This window comes from Gymnodraco acuticeps, unplaced genomic scaffold (genome assembly GCF_902827175.1).
Source record: "Gymnodraco acuticeps unplaced genomic scaffold, fGymAcu1.1, whole genome shotgun sequence".
Taxonomy (NCBI): domain Eukaryota; kingdom Metazoa; phylum Chordata; class Actinopteri; order Perciformes; family Bathydraconidae; genus Gymnodraco; species Gymnodraco acuticeps.
In genome coordinates this window covers 421,816-445,123 of record NW_022991340.1, presented here as the reverse complement: position 1 = coordinate 445,123, position 23,308 = coordinate 421,816, and the positions used below count along the sequence as shown (strand labels likewise).

The following is a 23,308-nucleotide window of genomic DNA, read 5'->3' as shown; positions in this document are numbered from 1 at the left end:
GCTTCTGCCCATTCACTTTGAATGGGGTGACGTCACTTTTCGCCGAACTGCATCGTGGGAAGCGACGCGGAGCGTTGCTGGCGTGGCTCGCTGCAAAAGTTGAGCAATGTTCAACTTTTGACGCCTCGGCAGAAGCGTCAGCCAATCGAATCATATGCCAGTACAAGCTCTAGCCAATCAAACCGCTGCTTGTGTGTCAGGGGCGGGAGATTCATGTGATTGGTTGTTGGTCGAGTGTCAGACACGCCCGCCGGCAAGCTTCAACGCACGCCGCTGTGTGGACGGGCCGTTAGAGTTTTTTCAGTAAGGGAACAGTCGCACCGGAGCTAACACAGCTAAAGTTTATTGTGAAACAACCCAACAGAAAAAACTCCCGTACTTTTTTTTGGCCCAAGCCCTTAGATATAAACGAAAATGTCCATGACCCAAAATAGCATACATGCGCAAGAGCTCTGCTATTTTAGTATAATAACTGACAACCGAGGGCCGGCTCTTCCTGTGAAAGGCTTCTTCTGTGGTGCTATTCCAGGTTGAGTAGGAGGGGAGCAGAGTCAGAGGAGACTCTTCAATCGATCGGCCTACTTTTATTTCCTGCACCAAACGAGCCAACTGAGCTTGTGTGTACGGTACATGTGTGTGTCATGTTGTGGATTCAGATTCTGTTCCTATTGTCTAGCAGAGCCATTCAAATACTCTTAAACGCTCCATCAGTCAACTGTAACCCCTGACTTTAAAAACATTATTGTTGTAAAAGCAAATTATAGAGGGATACAGAAGACTTTCAGAACAGAGCCATGTTGTTGCCGTTGAAATGCAGGTGTGTGCTTGCACTGAATAATGATGATAACCGTGTGTTAGCGGCATCACAGTTGTGCGGTAAGATCGAGTCACTGATGTCTAAAAGGATTTCAACTTTAGCTCACATTGTTTGTCCTGCTTTTGTAAATCTCCATGTCCACAAAACATCAGCTTCAGCCAATAGCCGTTACTTGATAATACAAGAAAAAAACAGATTACAAAAAAGTTCATTTGAAGCGTTTCCCTTACAGAACATCCATGTCTAAATCCAGCATAGAAACCAGCAAAGTGACTTTGTTCTATCTTTGCACTCAGTCATTATGATTGTACGTTGCAAGGTTACCGGGCAGATTTGGTTCTGCTCTGAGTCAGCATCCTATCATTCCTCTCATTTGGAGCCATTTTGCACGGCTACACCCCGGCGGGCTCCCGGTGGGGGGGGCTCAGCGAGGAGGGGCAGTTGGAGCCTCCCCCTCATCAAATGGCAGGATGTTGGTATTGTAAGCCTCCGGTGGATCCTCTCAGCTGGGGCTCTCTGTTGTCACCTGGCCCCCGTTGACCACTGCTCTTAAAGTTTCAGGCCTCTTTGGTTTGGTCCGAGGCTTGCTGCTGTTTTATTTCTGTCTCGTAGTACTTTCAGCTCTGCTCTGTTGAGATTATGACAAATATTCAGTTTTATCATTGTGGGAGTTAATTCTCTGTGGCAGCAAAGTCTCTAGTCTATTTAGAAAAAACGTCCATTTGCAGACTTTAAAAATGTCCCTGGACAATTCAGTGAAATGTTTAAAATGACACAAAGGAATAGTAGTCATTAATATCCTTTCTGAAAGCTATCGACTGTGTGAACAAAGAAACGAGGTCCTTCAAGTACAAAGAACGTTCTCATTGTTGATGAATTGGTCCTGTTTAAATAAATGATGTCGTAATGGTTTGGATAATCATTGTACTTTCAATTGAGCCAGAAAAAGAGAACAACAAATGTGATTTTCAACAAAACCCTGATGTAATAGTCCTAAAATATGCAGAAGCTGCTGCCTTCATGACACATATTTATGTAAGCATCTGCTTTTATACTCAAAATCTCTCAACATAACCCGCGTTTGCATGTTATAAAATGCCCCCTTACAGAAATACATCGGCGCTTATTGTTCTTCATCACAATGTCCCTCTCAGTTATGTCATACATACATTAAACCATCAAGTGGTGCAGTGGCTCTTTCTCATTGTTCACGTTGCTATTACAGGAGGAGTGCACTCAGGGGCATTCAGAGGCTCTGAAAGCAGACCAGGACCAACCATTCATGCTCGCACCATGTCACTTCATCGCCGTACTTGGCAGATAAAAGAAGGCTGAAAACATCCCGGAGAGAAGTGTAAAAATACCCTCATGTTCTATTCTGGAAATATTAGAGACCATCAATGTATTTACTTAAGACTGAGGGGCCTCTTTGTTCTGCCACAACTATGAGGAGGAAGTTGCAACCTCAACTGTTTCATTTACATTTTAAAGGCGGCGGTAATGAAGAAGTGAGAGGAGAGAGGCTTTCAGAGTGTCTAACCTTACAGCACCCACTCGCAAGAAACTGACGTCTGCTTGGAAATGAAGTTCTGCCACACTTCTCACATTCTCTGCCATTTGTATTTAACATGACACAAACATGTGCCTTGCAATCACATTGTTAAAGTGTCAATTTCATAACTTTCAATAAATAAAAACAGAAATATATGGGCCCCAGACACACCGATAAACTTCTGAGCGGGTTCTTTCTGTAATGGCTTACTGAATCATTCCACGCAAGCATTAGAGCAAGCTATAGTAATTCACACGATGCATCGCGGTCTCCTGGTGACGCACGCTGGCGTGTGTTTTCATACACAACCTGCTCCTTCTTAAGGTCATAGACTACGCAGCATCACAGTCAATCAGACGGCTTCTGCATCACCACAGCTGGCGTATTGGCGCATGAGCCGTGTTTATGTAGGTCAGAAGGGGCAGAGCCGCTGGTGAACATGACACAAGGCCACCAGGCAAGAAAGGCTGAAACTGCAGACAGTGCTTATCTGCAATGTGCAGATCTATAGTGAACCCCCCTAGGATATATATTTTTATATTTTACGCTAAAGATGCAGGTTTTGGTGGTGCTAGTTTGACCACATTTCTGCTGTTCATCTACTCTCTAACGTCCTTGTTATACTTTATTGCAAGAGTGCTTATTCAAGATGTGTAATGGCTTATTTATGGAGATTGTTTATAATTACTACTGCAGTACCCTTCAAAAACATGCCTCTTCAAAACAGGCCTATTGCCTTTCCTCCGGTATTGCTTAACTACCTGCAACCGCTCATACAAACAACGTCCATAACCCTGAGCAATAAAGCTACCATGGAATAGTTGCATCCCCTAGCAATGCTAGAGTATATGTGTCATCAGGGTACAAAAGCTGTATCCAGAATGCCATTAGGATGCAGGGATGACACATTTTGTTTGCGTTGCCCTGGTTCCCTGACAAAAAAGCCAATGGGAATTGTTCATTTGTTTCTTGACGAAAATGAGCTGTGTGGCAAACAAGTTTATCAGCAAGATAATAAATGAACACCCCTTTACGATTGTTCAACATTAAGCACATAACGCACTTTGTTAAAGAAGTTCCTTAGCTCTAAAAAAGCGAAAACTCGGGCCGTGGGTCCTCAGCAACACACACGCCAAGTGGGAAGTCGATCCAATTAACAGTTTTCGAGGAAATCGAAGGGAAGACACACAGATACGCCTTCCATTTGAGTGAGATAGCATTCTTGGATTATTTGTTTGTTTTATGGTGAGGTAAACAGGATATTCCATTTGTTGACGATCCATTTATTCAATTGGTTATCACTTAGGCTATCGTAACAGTCATCTCCTGCTCGAAGTCAACTCTTCCTTGGAAAGCTCTTTATGTCTCTGTCAAATGTGAGAGGAGGCTTTACTGATGCCAGAGCTCTGTCAATAAGAGACAGAAGTCCATTCCTCAAATGATTGATACCCTCAAGTTATAAGCACTTATTTAGCTGAATACGGCTTTTACAGATTTCCTCCCATAAATAAAGCTTTGTAGCTGAGAATGGGGGCTACTTTGGGTAGTGTGAGCGATGCGGCCATTTCATAGTCACTCAGCTACATTTTGGCAGACAATAGGGACAGTGAGGAAGCGGAGGAGGTCAGCGGCTCTTCCTCTGAAAGTACACGAGGTAGGGTAACAGCTATTAAAGCAATATCTCCCATCCTTTGCCTCAGAGCTGGTTGCACTGATGACGGAGGAGCTACAGTGAACCCTGTCTCAACATAATAGACGCAGTCATGAAGCTGAGAGTCAGTTCCTTTCCCTGTCACACACACACACACACACACACACACACACACACACACACAACACACACACACACACACACACACACACACACACACACACACACACACACACACACACACACAGCACGGTCAAAGAGGGACAGCTGCTCTTCCTGTCACTGTGTGGACCTTGTGCTACATCTATAAGGCTTTTATAGAGTCAGCAAAGACACACAAAAACACACATGTACTCAAATATCTCCTATTTAGGCCTCACATCTCTCTGCCTGCCCCTCCGTCACACACATAGCCGGCCACAAGGTGTATTTCCAGACACACAGGAAGTGGCAGTGCTCCGCCAGCACACACTGTTGATGTCATGGCGAATAGCCCGTCAAACAATAGAGTTAGGTTCTTTTTTGGTTGCAAAACAGCACGTAGGTTTTGTTAGAAACAATGGTGCTTAAATTTGCATTTGAAGGTTCATCAGTTTTCTGTTGTACTATTTATTACAAGAGGAAGTAAGGTATTAATACTATTGACGGAGAATACTTCCTCTTTGTATTTACCAAAAGGGGTAGGGTCACTGATCATGCATGACCCATGAGTAAAACATAATACAAAATAGTGTCTACATGCTCAGATTTGTGAATCATTCACATGTGCTGCTCAGCCACCCAGTGACAGTGTGCCAGTCATCTACTATAGCAAACTGTTTTATTATTAAAACCTTGTATCTTGACAAACAAAAGCCCCGCAAAAGAACTGAAACTGGACCAGGCGCCGGTACATGACCTCAACAATATCGGTTTACTGTAAGACGTGAGGCACACGTGCTCAAGGAAGTCAGACACAGACGTGGATATAAGTCATAACAAGTCTGCTCTGGTTTATGTGCGTCTGCGTGTGCATCCCAGACGGTCCGAGAGTGGACAAGGGAGCATCCAGCCTATGAATTATTAACGTCATAGTAACCCTCGGCCCCTTTCGCCCAGCCTCATTAATAATTCATTAGGCAGAAGACTTTATTTTCAATTTTTGAAGGACACATTTAAAGTAGGACAGCTCTCCTTGAAAAGGTATTTGATTGTGAGGACATGATGCTTTATCCTGCTGTGGAGCCCAGAGGGAGCTTTGACCTCCAAATCAAACCATGGCAACAGTGCTATACAGCAGCACTGATGCCCACAAAGACAAGCATTTTACTGACTCTTTTCCGCTGATTGATCCTTTCACATTTCCATTCATTGAAATATTTTCTACTCCAGACTTTTTGGAGCTTATTATGCCACTTCTTTGAAAAGTAAGTATCCCTTTTTTTGGACAGCTATTTGAAGGGAAAACCTAACCCTAAAAGACCCGATTAGCTTGAATATGCTGTAGCTAAACTGAGAAGAGAAACATGGTTCGCTAAGTTGTTATGCCTGAGTGAATATGTGAAGAAAATAACCACAACTTCTTCAAATGACGTAACTTTCTATTTTACTATCTGTCAGTATCACCTTGAAGTGTTGTGAAGACGTCATGAGGCCCAGAACTCAAGGTAGAAGTGATGATACATGTGTCAAATTTAAGGCAACGTGTGGAGAAGTGCTCGCACGGCGGGGAACCGAATGATTATCAATGACAGGATCAAATTGTGGGTTAGAGTCATAAACATTGCTCACAATAATATAAATCCTTTCGAAAACCTGCTATTTTTCATGCCACCTTGACAGTTATCTTCTTTTGTTTAAATTGGCCCGTTGAGCGCAGGTTGCTAAGTCTAAAGTGTCTTTCGGGACCAATAGTTTAGACTGGCGTTTGCGAATTGGCTAAATGAATAAGAGGAGATCAAACTTGTAGGAAAATGAGAGTGCTGCAGTACCATCCACTTAGCAGCCTCTGGACTTGGCCCAGTTCACTGTCCGCAGTGTGCTGGAGGGAGGGGTTAGCTGGGGTACATTGAGGATGCCTAGAGATCCAGATCCAGCCATATTAATACATGTTTACTTTCCTAAAAGCTTTGCAGTCAGTTCAGTGTGACACATCGGCAGCAGAGCAGCGATGCAACCCGATCCCAAAAGTAACAGGGTTGTGTGGGATCAATACATGAGAGTGAGACTGAGCCTGGCTTTAAATTTCCCCAAATCAATCTCTATTAGGAGATGATTTAGACCTTGTGGTTAAGAATTGGCAGGGCAGCTTTTAACTACAAAGATAGACAGCGACACTACAGCAGATAGTGGACGTTTACCCGCCTGGTTGGATAGTCATTGAGGTGCAGTAACCTCGCTTTGCCAGTTTCTCCATCTCGAACAGTGTCCTGCTTTGAAAGACCGCTTGCCAAATACGTAGAGGCATGAGGTGCATTTCACATCTTTAGTCCTCAATTCTCACGGAAAGAGAACAACGACATAAGGTTGCCCGTCTGCACAGTTGCTGCAACCCTGATAGAGTTGATAAGGCTGCAGTAAGCGCACAACATTTGTCACTGATCACATCTAATTGCTGCTAAGCTCTTAAGCCGATTTCCGCCTGTTCACCTGAAGAGAAAAACAGATCCAATCTCAATTGTCTTTATCAGCACGCCATCTCTCTTTCAGCGTCAGATACTTCAAATCACGTCAGCGTCAGCGTTAATTGTGATAAAAGCACCAGGCTGAGGCTAAGTTGACAGAAAGCTGCTCATTCATGCTGCAGCGGGGCAGCCATAGGTGAGGAAGTGTTGAGTAGAAACGATGACGACACCCATCCTCTCAGGGTCCAAAAGTCAGTAATCTCTTCCTGTTTGACAGGACGCAGACTTGCATGAGCGAGTGCAAAATAAGTCAAGCGACCCTGACTTCCCCAAAACGATTCAAACTCTCCGTTGACTTCAGTTTGTGTCCTGATACTGTACACCAGAGGCCCATTAACCTTGTCCTGGATTTAACATGGAAGTGGACCTCACTCGCTGTCATCAGTTTAACCGACGAACATCAACCCTGGGCAGTAAAAGCCCTTTAAAGTGAATCCGGTGCAAAAGAACAAAGGAAGCAACATATATATAATCCCTAAAAGCAGATACAATGATGCAGCTCCACGGTTTCATTTCACCTTGAGCTCAGCAGAAAAACAAATTGAATATTTCGGCACTAAAATAAAGTCTTGTTTATCCGGAGCGTGTGAGCGCAATGCTGGCATGATTGCTGTCCACTGGCTGCTAACATAGCTCTAAGCTCTGAGACGCAGGATTAAACACTGCTGTGCACATGCATTATTGAGTTTCTCTGGGACGGAGATGGCGCTGGTACTGCGAGAGGATCTTCGAAGGGCAGCGTTTTCCCAAGTGCTTTAGTAGTGAACGCTCCAAATCTTTAAAAACAATCCTGGAGAGCATCAGCTGCATGTCTGGGTCATCTCTTATTGACTGTGGCAAAAGAGAGAGAACAAGAAAACAGCACCGCACAGACGTTGCATATCAGTAATGGTAAGAACATTTCTAGTCCGACATAACAGTTGTCATTGAAATTAGTCCATATGAATACATGTCACAATATAATCCATGATTGGATTCATGTGGTGAATGTGCTTCACTGTGGATTAAAGGCAGGAGATGTGTTTCTATAGGCTGTGGAAACATATGGTAATATCAACGACCGTGTATGTCAAAAACAACCAGATGACGGAGATTTAAGTCATGCCAAAAAGTCAGCAAATCAAATTCTGTGCAGTCCCTCCTCAGAAACATTCAATACAAAGCGTGTAAGTGGTCCCTGCCTAGTGAAGGGTCACATTTCTGTTGATGTGGCGGTACAGTTGTGGCTCAGGGAGCATCAGAGGTCATGCACGGTTTTCATCAACTGCTGCGCTGACTGACATTGAGAAAAGAGCTTTTACTGCAAACGTGGGCGAGAGCTATAACTGTATAGAGTAATTGCTTTATTTGTTATAGGAGATACGGTAGTTGTTGCTACCAGATATGATGAAAATAAATATCAGTGATTTTTCTACGGGCATTGACCTGCTTCTCTGATTTAGAGAGATATATTTATTTTGTCAAAAAACAATGCAACTGCACCATAATGAGTTATTTTCAGTTGTATTCAAAAAGATTCTGATGTTACTGCACAGGTTTATTTTAATCAACATGCCAGAAGTATTTAGACTGGGGTCAAGACTGCAGATATGTCTTGTTTTGGAAGCAGTTTACAAACCAGTGAGATGCAGCTCCTCCATTATAACCACAGCAAAAGTGATACACTTGTATTATCAGAGAACATTCAGCTGTATTAAAAGCTGTGGAAAGAGCTTCCTGTTGCTGTTGATTGACTAAAGCTTTTATAATATCCTCAAGTTCTCTTTTTATTGCCACTTTGTCAGTCCTGCTGGTACAAAATGATCCTTTTATGATCGTATTAGGGTTTTGTTAAAGCCAGACTTGTAAGACTACCCTGCGAAAAACATTATGGTAGTGATCAATAATTTATGTGTTTTTATTTTTAGCAATTTTAGGATCTAAAAGTAGCTTCACTGATTCACTGCTTTTGCATTAGGAGGATATGCAATGACATTTAAGTTGTCAGGCTAATACATGCAGCAGAAAACAGAGAGAACAGACACTGAGTTCCCTGTAATAGATTGAGCTGAAACTTGCGGGGGCAGGGACATAACACAACAGTTCCTCTTCACTTTGTACTTCTATATGAGGTATATCACACACTTCTCTGTAGAGAACAAAGTCAGAGGACAGTTCCTATTCAAAGAAAGGTCAGTGATCTGGTGTTCATGTGGATTGTAAAGTCTAAAGATCTGATTGAAGAAGTGACATATCAATAATGGTAAGACATTTTTTTTAATCGTTTGGCTTCTTCACACAAAGTAACATTTTCTGTTTGTATGCTTCAATCAAAGGGAATGTGTGTATTACCATCACTGCAGTGGTAAACCTAGATGCAATATAACTGAATATCGCTGTAACAGATAAAACACAGATTATGTAAATGTGAATCATTCAAATGATATGGTGATCCAAGTTCTGTTTGGCTCCTCTTCAAAGCTGGTTATAATTCATTCCTAAAACCTAAAAAATATTCCACATCCGAAACACTTTTTTCTACAAGTATTGTATAATATGCCCGTTTCTCAGGCAGCACCGGGTTCTAAGGAGCTACAGCTCATTAAAAACTACAAGTTTAAAACTATTTTTCACATTAAGAGGTTTTTAGGCAGCCAATGGATATCACTGGTGTCGAACAGCTCACTGTGTCATATTAAGAAAGGTAGCTAATGTAATTTGGCTGTGTTATGGAGGTGCTGGCATACTGTTGGCTTTTCACAGAGATATGCTTCATGTGTATATTATGATTTAACACTAAAGGAACATGGTTAGTGCTGCATACACTGTGCTCTTGTTACACACTCTCAGAGTCTGCAGTCATGCTAGCAGCTCTGTGAAGCTAACCTCAGGCACAGCTGTGCGTTGAGCTAAATAACATCAGCATGCTCACAAAGGCAAAGCTAACATGCTGATGTAAAGCAGGTTGTAAAACATTCTCCCTGTTATACATTGTAGTTTAGCGCATTAGCATGCTAACATGAACTAATTAGACCATCCCTAGAGGCATGCTAGTAGCATAGCTAAAATATAACATGCTCCTGTGTTTCCTGGTGCCAGCTTTTTTATGTTTTTGTACAATTAAAATGTCCATCTGTTTATTTGATATGTGCCATCTTCTTTTGCCACTGCAGAACCAGTATATCTATGGAGACAACATGTTTACACTCTTACATTTTTGTAGTCAACCACCACCATGACAAGACTCAAATATTGTCTCTTGTCGTAGTTTATATATCATAAGTGTTTAGTTTGTTTCGTAGGGGGCTTATTTCCCCTCTTAGTGAGCTGTATAGCATTGTTCGACTGGATACCACATTGAAAAAGGGTGGCACTATACCGGTTGCTATGGAAACAAGGACTGATTTGTGGGTCGGGGGTTTAAAGAAGCTCAGGAGTATGTGATTTACACAAAGGGTGAGTGTTTCTTGAAGTTCAGTTTGCTGTTGGAACAACATGAAGGTAATCTGCGATTCCTTTCAAAAATACAAAATGCTGCCAATAATCAACACCCCCACTTAGAGACAGCGGAGAAAATGTATTGCTCGCACCTATTCAAGGAAAACATGCAGATGAGGCTGCACCTAATGATTGCAGAAAGGCGTAGACATATCATTTGTGCCCACATGGGTAATGATGTTTGAGAACATTCACAGGCTCCCAGGAATATACATGAGCGGGGTTTTAATGTCTGCATCCCTGGCACGATGCAGGAAGTGCACAGAGGTGTCTCTATGTGACCCAGTGTCTCAGATAGGGAACCAAACATGGCCCAAATCTGAAATCAGAAGCCTGGACTAGTAAGAGATGTTAAAAAACGGTTATCACATGTTGTATTGCTCTCCTTGTCCGTATCATTTCAAGCTAACAAAATAATGTGTTCGATCAGACACATGAATTCAAGTTTATTTGAGTAAAATGTCACACTTATTGTTGAATAATGTACAACCACGGCCTATTTGTAACACTATCTATCCATATGATCATTTGACACTCATTGTATCTGCTTGCACATAAACACGAGCTACAACAAATGGCAGTATTTGCACATTTTGACAGTTATGACAAAATAAAACTACACCTTCCCAGCCCCTACTTTGATTAAGCTTTCAGATCAAATACTTTACACCTAAAGCTTTTGAGAGATGGCTTTTTTATATTGGATTAAATATTACTTATAAACATGTTTTTGTTTGCCAATTCAATGGAGACTTTTAAATATTGATGTCACCCAGCTCAGGCTTTTGTTATAGAATAGAGCCGCAGAAGACAATGCTGAAAATGATCAAATGTTGCATAAGACAATATAGAACAATAACGTGTCACGAGCATAATAAAAGCCTTTCTTTTCCACTTTTTAAAAAGCAGACATTATCCACTTCAGAATAAAACAAAGACCTTAAAGAGACACTAGCAAAATCAGCAGCTAGAAACACTTCCTGCTAACCGCGTCAGAGATAGCTTCTACATTGTTACGGTACGAATGGTAACATAACTACGCACATAAGCATTTCATGATGCACTAATAGAACTACGCATAACCTTTGATACGTTACAGCCATATTTTGGTTGCAGCCTTATAGAAATGTCCGCTGAAAGATTGTCTAACTGCGAGGAACTAGAGAGATAGTGAGAGAAAGCAAGGAAGGGAAACAAAGATTTCTTGTGACTTCCTATAGTGTGTGTGTGTGTGTGTGTGTGTGTGTGTGTGTGTGTGTGTGTGTGTGTGTGTGTGTGTGTGTGTGTGTGTGTGTGTGTGTGTGTGTGTGTGTGTGTGTGTGTGTGTGGCCTAGCATTACTATACTTGTGGGGACCTAAATCTGTTTACACAGTCACGTGTGGGGACTCGCCTCCCTTATGGGGACGAATTGGAGGTCCCCATAAGGGGAATCATTAATTTTAGGGTGAAGACTTGGTTAGGGTAAGGGTTAGGCATGTGTTGGTTATGGTTAAGGTTAGGATAAGTCTCCAGGAAATGCATGTAAGTCAATGTAATGTCCCCTGAAGTGATGTATACATGGTATGTGTGTGTGTGTGTGTGTGTGTGTGTGTGTGTGTGTGTGTGTGTGTGTGTGTGTGTGTGTGTGTGTGTGTGTGTGAAGCTGTTCTGGTAGCAGCTCTGCACCACTGCACCTGCTCTTTAGGCTGCAAGCGTGAGAGAGGAGATGCTTGTGAAAACGCTAGACAGGAAGAAGCCTCGCACCTTATTGAGAGCGACACTCGGTTTCAACTTGAGTCGATTGACGTCAATTCTGTCAAAGACGGGGCCATCTGCAACGAATGATAACAGGAACCGGCTGAAACAAAACCCACTTTGTTGGTGAGTTGCAGTCAAAACAAGGAATTATAAACTATATTATTACTTAAAAAAGGGAAGTGCACCGGCTGATTCTCTTTAGTGGAAAACTGTTGCTTTAAATGACTCAAATGGATGAATAACAGCTGATCTGAAACACTGTTGGTATCAATACTTCTGTGGTTGTATTCTAACTACTGGTGCAGAAGTGAACTAACAAAGCTGCGTGTGTTGGTGTGAACGTATGTGAGGGTGAGAGACAGTTTACTTGTACTTCTCGAATGTTGGCAGAGTGTCAGAGGGCCAGGAAGCCCCCTCCCCAGTGTTAATACTGTGTCTATTGTGAGCGTGTGCAGGGCGACGTGGTGCGCATTAAGTCTGCTATGGAACTATTTTAGGAAACTTTTGGAACGGGAAGTGTGTAAAGGATAAATAATGAAAGGCATTACTCAACAATACAGCGCGTCAGACCTGCCTGCTGTTTTATTGTTAAAATTCAATACTTGTTTATCAAAGCCAATTCCCTCCTCTTAAGTGTTTCTGTGTGCTCACTCACAAGCTGCTCAGGGTTGAGTATAAAGCTGTCGATTAAGATAGTGGCAGTGTGGGTGAACAATTGGAAAGATGAAGTTTATAAAGATGTTTCTCTGTGTTTTTCTACAGGTGTCCAGTGCACCAAAAAGGAAGCAGCAGGCACTGAAGAGTGCAGTTGAATGGACGCCATGTTAGAAGGGTTAAAAGAGCCTCTCAGATACAGGACTCGGGCGATGACCCTCTCATCCTTACTCTGCAGGAATGAGAAACCCCCAACTGGAGCACCACCAAAACACGCATCTGCTCTCCAGGACAAGGACTGATTCATGGGTCGGGGTCTCGCAACAGACACAGCTGCATATTCTCCTCCATCTTCTTCATTTGCACTTAAGAACTTGTTGACTTGTCATTACAAAGTGTGGCCTCTCACAGACACGTCTATGAGAGCCCAAGGGTGGACAAAGTTAAAAGATTGTAATTTGTGCGAATGAGAAGCTTATTTGTGGGGGTTTTTAATCGCTCCTGTTTCCTACCAGCACCATAGAGAACAGGACAGACATTTTCCTGGAGGAGCAGAACGCTCTGGAGCAGAGTGGGGAAAACGATTGTTGGACTGGTGTGTATTTCTCAGGCACCATGCAGTCGGACGACCTCTTCATCCGCAAGTTCCGCCGGCAGAACATGCGGCCGCCTATTGCCACCGTCAACTTTGACCCCAAGCGTGAGGCAGGCGTAGTGGAGTGGCCTCCGAGGAGAGAGACAGATGTGGTTGACGGAGAAAGCCTGACTCCGAGCCGCGTGGGGCTGACGCTGAGGTCGGTGGGCCGGGGCCACATCATGCAGAGGAGTAACAGCGACGTGACCCTGGGAGACCTGGACTCCTCAGGGAAGGCAGGGGGGAAAGCAGCCCGGGTGGTTGGTGAGAAGGTGGGTGCGGGGGCTCAGGGGGATGGGGGGGGTGCTGCTACACAGGGAATACGGCAGCCTGTCCTCACTGGAGAGACAGACTCAAATTCAGGAGCTGAGCACAGACGATCAGGGGCCCCTGAGTCCGAACGCCCTGCGCTTCAAAGACCCTTTCCTGCTTTTGGGACTGCAGGGCAACCCTCCAGAGCCGGATGGATTCTTTCGGGGTCTGATTGGGTCTTTAGGGGACTCCCCAAAACCCCCCAAGCCTCCAAAGCCTGAAGGTCTAAGTAAGAAGGCCAAACCCCCCCATATCCCTCAACCGGGTCCCTATGATAACATCGGGGGCGGGGCCTGGGTGAGGAACTTCGCCCACTATGATGTCCAAAGCATCCTGTTTGACCTCACCGAGGCGGCCATGAACAGAGACAGCATCGGACGGAAAAAGAACATCACCTCTGGGGCTTCGGCCGCCTCCCAGCTGCGCCCCCTGTCCCAGGCCAACCCGTCCTCGCCCGCGCAGGGAGGGGGGGGCAACGGGGTCAACGCAGACGACCCCGAGCAGTCGCTGCTGCTGGACGAAGGCGACGGCAACGATAACGAACTCCTGCTCAGCTGCCCACACTTCCGCAATGAGACGGGCGGAGAGGAGCAGGTGGGGCTGGACCAGTCCCAGGAGAGGAGGGGGCTCTGCCTGAGGACCCCCAACGATGCAGTGTCGGTCCTGGAGGAGCCCAGAGAGAGTCACGTGCAACAGCAGGGGAAGAGCAACTACTTTATCGAGCACGCAGACCTGGGAGCCCATTACTATCGCAAATACTTCTACATGAAAGGTATGTGTAGTCAAGTTCAATTCCTGCTGGTTCTGTTTAGGCAATGGAAAGGAGGAATACTACTTAATATCTATCTAGCTTAACAAAAGTGGAAGTACACAGAGGGTGCTGTTATCATTTTCAACCTCTGAACAATTATAAGCATTTTTTTTAGCAAATTTTCAAAAGAAAAATTACCATTTATGGACTGTGTAAAAAATAGAAGGAGAGAGGAAGAGGAAGTCAGAAAAAGGACATGGTTATAAATATAAATATTGTTTTTTAGATACATCCGTAATTTCCCAGTACTATTTTGCATACAGTATTATAATTGATATGTTTTAAAATCCATCGTATCTATCAAAAACATCTTCTGTTATCACATTGTTTTTATGTTGGCTTTCATTATTGTTATAATGGTGTTGAATATTGTTTGTTTATTTCCTTGTTGTTTTCTTTCGTTTGTAATTGACTCGAATAGTAAGTGGGGATTGCCCCTCAATATTCTCCTGAGTGTAAATAAAGGAATTAATGAAACTTGAGTGAATATATTAGGGGGGAGGGTGTTGCCATTAAGAGGAGGGTTCAAAGAAAATATTCATAACTCTGGGGAGGATCTAAATAAAATATAAGATTCAACCCCCCTCTGCACTTTAGTAATTGTCAAACAGTGCTCGATGAGCTTCAGACCTACACAGTTGTGTTTATACATGTATGACTGTATTGTGATCCACAGAACACCAGAATTTCTTCGGGATGGACGATCGCCTCGGTCCAGTGGCCATCAGTTTCCGTCGGGAGGAGAAAGATGGATCCAGCGGAGCTCAATACAATTACCGAATCATCTTTCGCACCACAGAGGTAAGCCGGCGCTCTTCTGTCCTCAGAGTTCAGTGTGTGTTAAATCGATCTGACTGCATGTGGCGACTCTCCTCAGATGAAGACGCTGCGAGGATCCATCTTCGAGGAATCCGTGCCTTCTGCCGCGCGTCACACCACCCCTCGGGGCTTGTCTCCAAAGAGGCTTCTGGAGTTCATCATGCCTGAACTGAACCTGCACTGCCTTCGCTTGGCCTCAAACTCCCCCAAGGTCCGGGACACCCTGCTGAAGCTGGACGAACAGGGGGTGAGTACGGATGCGTCTGCTGACACCAAAGATGTGTCAGACAGAGAGCTTTTCAGGACATCGGATAGTGACAAAGGTCAGACTCAAACATTATTTTGGACAAGCTGACACTCTGAAGTCTCCACAGTGATCAATCAGGTGTGTTAAGATTTAAAAGTGCAGTTATTATATCCATACATTTTTCGCTTAACTGCTTTTGCCACCCTGATAACTCTCTTTTCTGTTTTGAGTTTTCAACATTAAAACGTTTTCCATTATATAAAGGCCTCAATGTGTTTGTGTAGTCGCACACAGAACAAATCAATTTAATTTAGTTTCTTAAGGTTAAATCCGTCCGGATTTTTCAATTCGACAGTTTTTCTGTTGTTCTCAATTTACATGTAAGACAGACTAATTAAATACATACACTACTTTCTGTTGATCACATAGTCATTTAAGTCCTATACCACTAAAATACCATTTATTTTGTATATCCCTTTAAATTGAATTGCAGAATTAACTGTTTTAATCCACACCTGCTTCACCTTTCAGGTTAACTACTTCACAATAGGACTCAACAACTTCTTTAAATAAACTCTCAGTTTGAAGCATTTTGCAGCCTGAACTCTGGCATTAATATGAAAGGGGATTAATAGTTTTATTAGTGTACTGATGAATTTTTTGAATTGCCTTGTGTTGAAAAGTGCTATATAAATAAACTTGCCTTGCCTTGCCTTGCCTTACTGTGTGCTGTGCAGGAGTATAACATTTCACAGCGTAAATTCTTCCAGACAAGCTTTCTGAGCTGCGAGTAAGATGTCAAATGATCAATATGCCCTATCAGATGAAAGGGTAATTATAAACTCTTCTTCTCTGTCTCCTTCACGCAGCTGAATTTCCAGCGTAAGGTCGGGGTGATGTACTGCCGCGCGGGGCAGAGCTCGGAGGAAGACATGTACAACAACGAGAGCTCGGGCCCGGCGTTCGAAGAGTTCCTGGATCTGCTCGGGGAGCGCGTGCGGCTGAAGGGCTGGGAGAAATACCGAGCTCAACTGGACAACAAGAGTGAGCTGATGAAAACAATTCACACCACACACCCACGCGTATTGGCTGTATTGGCGTATTGGATTATTATCCGAAGGGCATCAGTGCCCCGCTGAAAGCATGAGATAACCCCTATCTAGACACATGTAATCTGAGTAATGCCTGCAAAACAGCATAGTCACTGCTGCTATCTCAGAGCTGTTCTCCACTCAGTGAACAGCAAATGAGACGGAGAGTTTGACTCGTTCAATCAGAGACGCCGACTGATTTTTACCAGTGTCTGTTTCGATGTGTGATGTGTTTTTCTGTGTGTGTTGTCCTTGTGTAGCGGACTCAACTGGAACACACTCCCTCTACACGCGCTACCAGGACTATGAGATTATGTTCCATGTGTCCACGATGCTGCCCTACACATCCAACAACACACAACAGGTACAAAATAAAATACCTTTCACCAGAGATTTGATGTTGTATGATTCCCTTCTCCTGCCTTTTGTGTATCTTCAATACCAATTTCATCGCTTAGAATTCACGGAATTACTTTTGCTTCACTGCTTATTCGTAAAAATAAAAAATCAGTCTTGGTATAACCGTTCAATACCAATCTCTGTTCACACTGTCATGTTCTTCTTAAGTCTTTATTCTGTAAAAAGCCTGACATAAAAATCCTGCCCCCCAGTGTTCACTCCCACCAGGAAGGGTTTCGCAGTCGCCTCTCAGGAAGCTGATGTTCTTTCTTCATGTGCGGTTTAAGGCTGTTGGATGTAATTACAAAAGACACTGGACATGACATGCTTATATAGATTAAAGGTTTAAATAAAACAAATCATGGTAGTGACAAAGCCCTGAGATTACTCCACAAACTCCGCTTTTAGGTAAGGTTTTTTTTCAGTTCTATTTTTTACTTTGTCATACAAAATGTGCAATAAAGGAACTTGTAGTTACAAAATTCTGTATTTTTCTAAGTAAGTATGGTTTTGATTTGAGTTGTGATCACATGTTCATGCAAGCCTATTCAAAAAATATTGAAACAACTATTTTCCCAATCAAGCCTTCATTTAAGCATTGATTTGTTTGATTTTTGTGTATGGATGCACATTAGTGCTAGTTAATGCTCATGAATGCCTTTGCAACTACTCCGCCTGGGGTCTGTATTCAAGGGAAATCCATAAACAATTGTTTACAATACATACAGTAAATACTGTTGCTACAACATCAACACTGCATCCAACAATACATTATTACATTACATGTTACTTGTTAGACACTTTTATCCAAAGCGACTTACATACTCAGTACTGTGGGCAATCCCCACAGGAGCAATTTGGGGTGAAGTGTCTCAGGGACACAACGACATGCTGACTGCAGTGGGGTTTGAACCTGTGACCCCCTGATCCGAACACCAACGCACAACCCACTGCACCACACGCCTCCATTATATCTAAACATTACATTTAACCATTTAAATTGCTTGATAAATACATGATATCCAATAATAATGTAATTGTTGTTGCACACCAGAATTAAAGAAATGAAAGAAGATCTGCTTCCCCTACTAAGATTATCTCTTAAAATCCTTCTTAAAATCTTGTTTTGCTGAATCTCGATAATATGTCAAACTGTTTCACCTTTATATGGCTCATCTCACTTTACTATAACGACTCTTTCTTAATGGTTTAATAACTGTCTCTCTCTCTCTCTCTGTCTTTTTACTCTCCAGTTGCTGAGGAAGCGACACGTCGGTAACGACATCGTGACGATCGTGTTCCAGGAGCCGGGTGCGCTGCCGTTCACGCCAAAGACCATCCGCTCCCATTTCCAACATGTCTTTATCATCATCCAGGTTCATGAGCCGTGCACTGACAACACCTATTACAGGTCTGTTAAAAACACCCTTTCACACCCCAAAAATACCATCCCCTCGTATTACAGGCTGAAATATCAATCAAATCATTTCCAGCCAGTGGGCTCCAACGTTGGGATTGTTGTTACTATGTGCTCTCACGTGGAATACATTATAGTACTTGTGGGGCAGCTCAGGACACAGATCTGTGCTCCCCTGCAGCAGGTTCACTGTAAATGTTTGTAATTCTAGAGAGCACTTCACACCAGTGAAGCCCTCCAGAACAAGACGTAGATCGATCTGGCTGCACCCAGTCTCTTACTCTGTCACTCCTCTTTCCCTCTCTCCCTCTCTCCCTCTCAGGGTGGCTGTGACACGCTCTAAAGACATGCCGTTATTTGGCCCCCTGTTCCCTAAGGGCGCGCGCTTCCCTCGCTCCTCCGCCTTCAGAGACTTCCTCCTGGCGAAGGCGGTGAACGCTGAAAACGCTGCAGAGAAGTCGGAGAAGTTCCGCTCCATGGCCACCCGCACGCGGCAGGAGTACCTGAAGGACCTTGCAGAAAACTATGTGACCACCACGCCCATCGACTCCTCCACCAAGTTCCCCCTGCTCTCTCTGGGAGGAAAGCGCAAGGACAAGCTGAAGGGCGCCAAAGGGGCGGAGTTGCACAGTGCGGGGGCGCTGGTGTGGGCCGTGATGGTCAACAGCGGGTATGAAACGGAGGCGGGGGAGCACAGACTGCCCTGTCTGCTCGGGGTCTCCGCTGAGTCCGTGGTGCTCATAGAGAGGTGCACGCGCAGGGTGGTGTTCAACTGCTCCTGTCGAGATGTCATCGGCTGGAAGGCGGTGACAGAGACTAAGCAGGGGGGGCCCTACTTGGATATCTTCTACGAGCGTGGGGAGTCAGTGTCAATCAGTGTGATGGAGAGCCAGGCGGAGGACATACGAGAGGTGGTGCAGAGGCTAGAGGTGGGTGATTGTGCTCGGATTTTAAAGTCTCCTATCATGCAAAATGCACTTTTTGATGTCTTTTATACATAAATATGTGTCCCCGGTGCGCCAGTGAACTCACACAGCGTCGGAAAACAAAACCCTCTCTCTTTTCCTCCCTACCCAAATCTCAAAAACCGGGGGAAAAACAGAGCTGATCCAGATTTGCGTCCGATATGATGTCATATCGGAAATGTGGGCTGGCTTTACGCCCATGGCCCTATCAGAAACAAAGCGCGATGTGCTTTGGACGTAATATGGTCTTTGTTTACATTAGCAAGCATCGCTAACACTCAGAGCTAACACTGGTGAGTGTATGTGTAAAAAAGCAGGATATACCTTGTGGTAAACCCGCTCCGTACTGTTTCAGAAATAATCCTTGATGTGGTTGTGAACATGATATGGTGTTTCATCACGGCAGCATTTAGCTGTGTATCTCGGTAGAATTCTGAGCAGGCATAAGCCCCCCCCTCTTTTTTTGTTTTTTTAAAGCCAAGGACCCAGAATCAGCACTTCTCTAACAGGGCTGAAATTGAGCGATATGAGGCATGGCTAGAATGGGTGATCTGTTTGGTATTTTGAGCAAAACACATCATAGACATGTTTTTTAAATATTTGTATATATCTGAGGCCCATAATATATGCCTAAAAATATCATGATAGGAGATCTTTAATGTTTTGCTTTAAAAGGTATACATATTTCTGATTCCTTTCCCTTCTTATGCTCATCCTCAGCTGGTGACGCGGGGCTGTGAGGCTCTTGAAGTCACGCCCCTGCGCGACGGGGTGGGGCAGCCCGGCTTCCTGATGAACGAGGAGGGCTTTGTGACGGAGCTGCAGCGGTTCTGTTACGCTGAGAGCGGAGGCCTGCAGCTGTGGGCCCGCGTGGTGCGGCTCTGCGGACACTCGCTGGTTCACCTGAGCCCCGACGAGAGGGTCCGGCTGCTCCGCACGGCACACAAGATCCACATCACCGTCATCCCTCCGGACGAGAACGGCAAGCCTCGCAGGTGGGTGAGGCTGAGGAGGATAAGGAGAGGGAACTCTAACAAGGGCACTTTGGGGTCAACAGACACAGAGAGTATACGATACGTTAATACTTTATTTGTCAGATTAAGTCTGACATTTGACTTGCATCACAGCAGCTCCATGTGTGACATCAATATAGACAGATATCAAGACACAATACATGAAAAACAAACAACAAAACATTCAACATAACAGCACAATCACTGAGAGAAACCATTTTCAATGAGCCTTTAGCGTGCATTTGATCTGTGTTTAGAACACTACAAAAACTCGAAATCTTGCCAAGTATATTTGTCTAATATCTAGTCAGAATATCTCTTTACACCTGATATAAGACATAATAACTTCAGAAGTAACACTGCAGTGAGATGTCGGGTCTTTTTTTTAGACAATGCATCATCTTGCTAAGTCGTATCTCAGATGAAACACATATTTGTTTACATATTTATCAGAAAATCACCAACTAACATCAGAAAACTTTTGAGCATTTGCGGCTCATATTGTAACAACATTTCCTGATTCTGGTCAAATATAGTTCAAAATGAGTTCTCCCAGCTAATTACAAGATCTGGTTTATCTAAATATCCCGTCTTATTTCAAGAACTCTTACCAGGCAAATGTTCTCTTGTTCCATTGGCAGATTTCTGTACCTATTTAAAGTGAAAACAGCTTGTTTTCATTATTGTTTAACTTGTTTTTGGAGCAGCATTTTTTCCAATGAAAGGGCTCATATACAGAATGCTCCAGAAAGCAGAGAGTAGTCCCAGAGAAAGGGTGAGAGAGAGGTAGACAAATAAGGAGGAGGGGGTTAGTAGTAAGTTCAGTAAAACAGGAGAGGTGTCACTCCAGGGTCTGCTACTGATGACGGCCGCAGTCACTGTCACACCAGCTGTCTGACAACCAATCAATCCCTCTAATGATCCTTAATCACACTGGCACAGTCGGTCCCAATGTAAACAGCACACTTGTCATTAAACTGAAATCAGAGGGAGGGCCAGAAGCAGCTGTGGACAGAGCTCTTTCGATCCTCAGAGGATCCCACCGCTTCATTTATATTTGAGTCCTGATATGCTTGTTCCAATCCAATCCACTTTATTTATATAGCACATATTAAAAACAGAGGGTTTTACCGAAGTGCTTCACAGCAGAGATAACATTATAATAAAATATAATATTACAATAATAGATAAAAGGCACATATAAGGGCTATGGCCAGACAAATAAAACATAGCTCAAACTGACTCGAAAGCGAGGGGAAAGAGGTGGGTCTTCAGGCGGGACTTAAACGTTTGAAACGTTTGTTCTGTAACAACAAAGCACAAAAACGTCTTGATAGGAAGTGTTGCTCTGTAATCTCCGGGGGAATAAAATAGACAAATATAGCACATTTCTCCACGCCTCGTATTTGTTTTTGGCTTCTTGATGACTAAACAGTGCGATGAGAAGCTGGACGAGGCGTGATGACTCTCTTCTTACTCAGCTTGTTGTTGTTTTTGTGTGCTGCAGAAGTTTCTCAGAGCTCTACCAGAAGGCCATCAAGGACGCAGAGTGTAAACCCGGAGAGGATCAGTCCGGAGAGGCCTGGGTGCTGGACGAGAGGGAAGAGGAAGAGGTGGAAGCAGAGGGGGAGGAGGAGGAAGAGGAGGTGGAGGAGGTGGAGGAAGTGAAGGAGGTGGAGGAAGTGAAAGAGGATACGCTGAAGGCGAGTGAGGTCATTGAAGCGGATGTGACAGAGGTGAAGGTGAAGGACGAAGAGGACGTAGGGCGGTCGTGTGATGAAGGGCAAAGTGAGAGAAGTCCCGGGTCGCTCCTCACACCCCCCAGCCTCCCTCTGTTACGAGCCACTTCCCTGCAGGAGCAGCCGGCCAATCAGAGCCAAGAAGGAGGCGTCTCACATCTCACACGCAGCTGCTCTTACACCGACACGTGTGATGGGTATGTGGGGGAGAGATAATAGACATAACAAGATGTTTTAATCTTTGTAGTTACACTGTGAGACCATCAGGTAAAAGTGCTTTTAAATCGTCAAGCATGGCCGAACATATCCTGAAGCCGAGGCTGACTCATCACAATTTAATCTCACTCGGTGCGTCACTTTTCCTGCGAAGGACAAGGCATGGAGAAAGGACACAGAGGGTGTGTGTCACTGAGAATGATGCTTTACATTAGAAAAAGTCGCTTGACTTATAATGTTTCCATTGAAATGTTGTTTTGTAACTTTTTAACGGTTGCACAGTATAAATCCAGCTCATCAGTATCGATACTATTTTTTGTCCAGACCATTAATGGTTGGCAGCAATACAAGGGAACATAACAAAACAAACACATTTCTATTAACCAATCACTTCAATTATGGTCTCTGTTCACTATTTCCTCATCCTCTTAAGTATCAAGGTCCTTATCTGGCAGTCGAACTGAAGTTTGCCAAGGATTAAGCTCCAAGAAGAGAGATCAAGTCATATTTTAAAACAGCTTAACATATTTGTATCTGCCGGATAAATCATTTCTCATCAGGTCTCACCCTGAAAAAGCCACAAGAGATTGAAGAGGAAATTGTGCATAAAGGAAATATTCATGAGGATAATATTGAAATGCTTTTTCCCGCAGAACAGAATATTTTGACCCCAAACTGCATCAGATATGGTATTTTTGATGGATGAGTTTGTGAGTGTAGTGTAGCAAACATCAATCAGGCCTAAATCTAAGCCATGCCGGGGATTACGAAGTGCTCCAGTTTCTGCTTTGTCCTCTGGATTGGATGAAAACAAAATGTCACGAAGCATAAACAGCAGATTTGCTTTGTGTTTTTTTCCCCCATCACCACCTTGTCAGGCACGTGTACGACAACGTGGGGCTGAAGGGGGAACGCCACATCTACGAGAACGACGGCGAGCTGAGGGACGCCATGCCTGATCTGATCCTGGCTGTCAAACCCAAAGTTCCCCTGGAGGACGAGCAGGTGAGGGACGGAGACGAGAGGACATCTGAGTGATTTCTCTCCCCCTCCCCTCTCTGACAGTGTCCTCTCCCCTTTATCTCTCTTGTCT

At 43.9% G+C, this 23,308-nt stretch overlaps 1 protein-coding gene across 5 annotated transcripts in view; it reads left to right on the top strand.

The window, feature by feature from the left end:
• The window catches only part of zmp:0000001168 (signal-induced proliferation-associated 1-like protein 1), a 38,984-nt gene that overhangs the window by 4,608 nt on the left and 11,068 nt on the right, over positions 1–23,308 (top strand). For 3 of the 5 annotated variants that reach the window (XM_034240515.1, XM_034240513.1, XM_034240517.1), the window contains 10 exons: positions 12,661–14,270; positions 14,986–15,110; positions 15,187–15,375; positions 16,245–16,419; positions 16,727–16,830; positions 18,119–18,276; positions 18,605–19,211; positions 19,968–20,242; positions 21,768–22,196; positions 23,094–23,220. In XM_034240515.1, coding sequence (XP_034096406.1) covers positions 13,481–14,270; positions 14,986–15,110; positions 15,187–15,375; positions 16,245–16,419; positions 16,727–16,830; positions 18,119–18,276; positions 18,605–19,211; positions 19,968–20,242; positions 21,768–22,196; positions 23,094–23,220 — 2,979 coding nt within the window. In that variant the 5' untranslated portion in view covers positions 12,661–13,480. Of the gene's footprint in view, positions 1–8,717; positions 8,926–11,818; positions 12,022–12,660; positions 14,271–14,985; positions 15,111–15,186; positions 15,376–16,244; positions 16,420–16,726; positions 16,831–18,118; positions 18,277–18,604; positions 19,212–19,967; positions 20,243–21,767; positions 22,197–23,093; positions 23,221–23,308 lie in introns of those variants that run through there. The other 2 variants (XM_034240514.1, XM_034240516.1) reach the window with 2 other exon arrangements.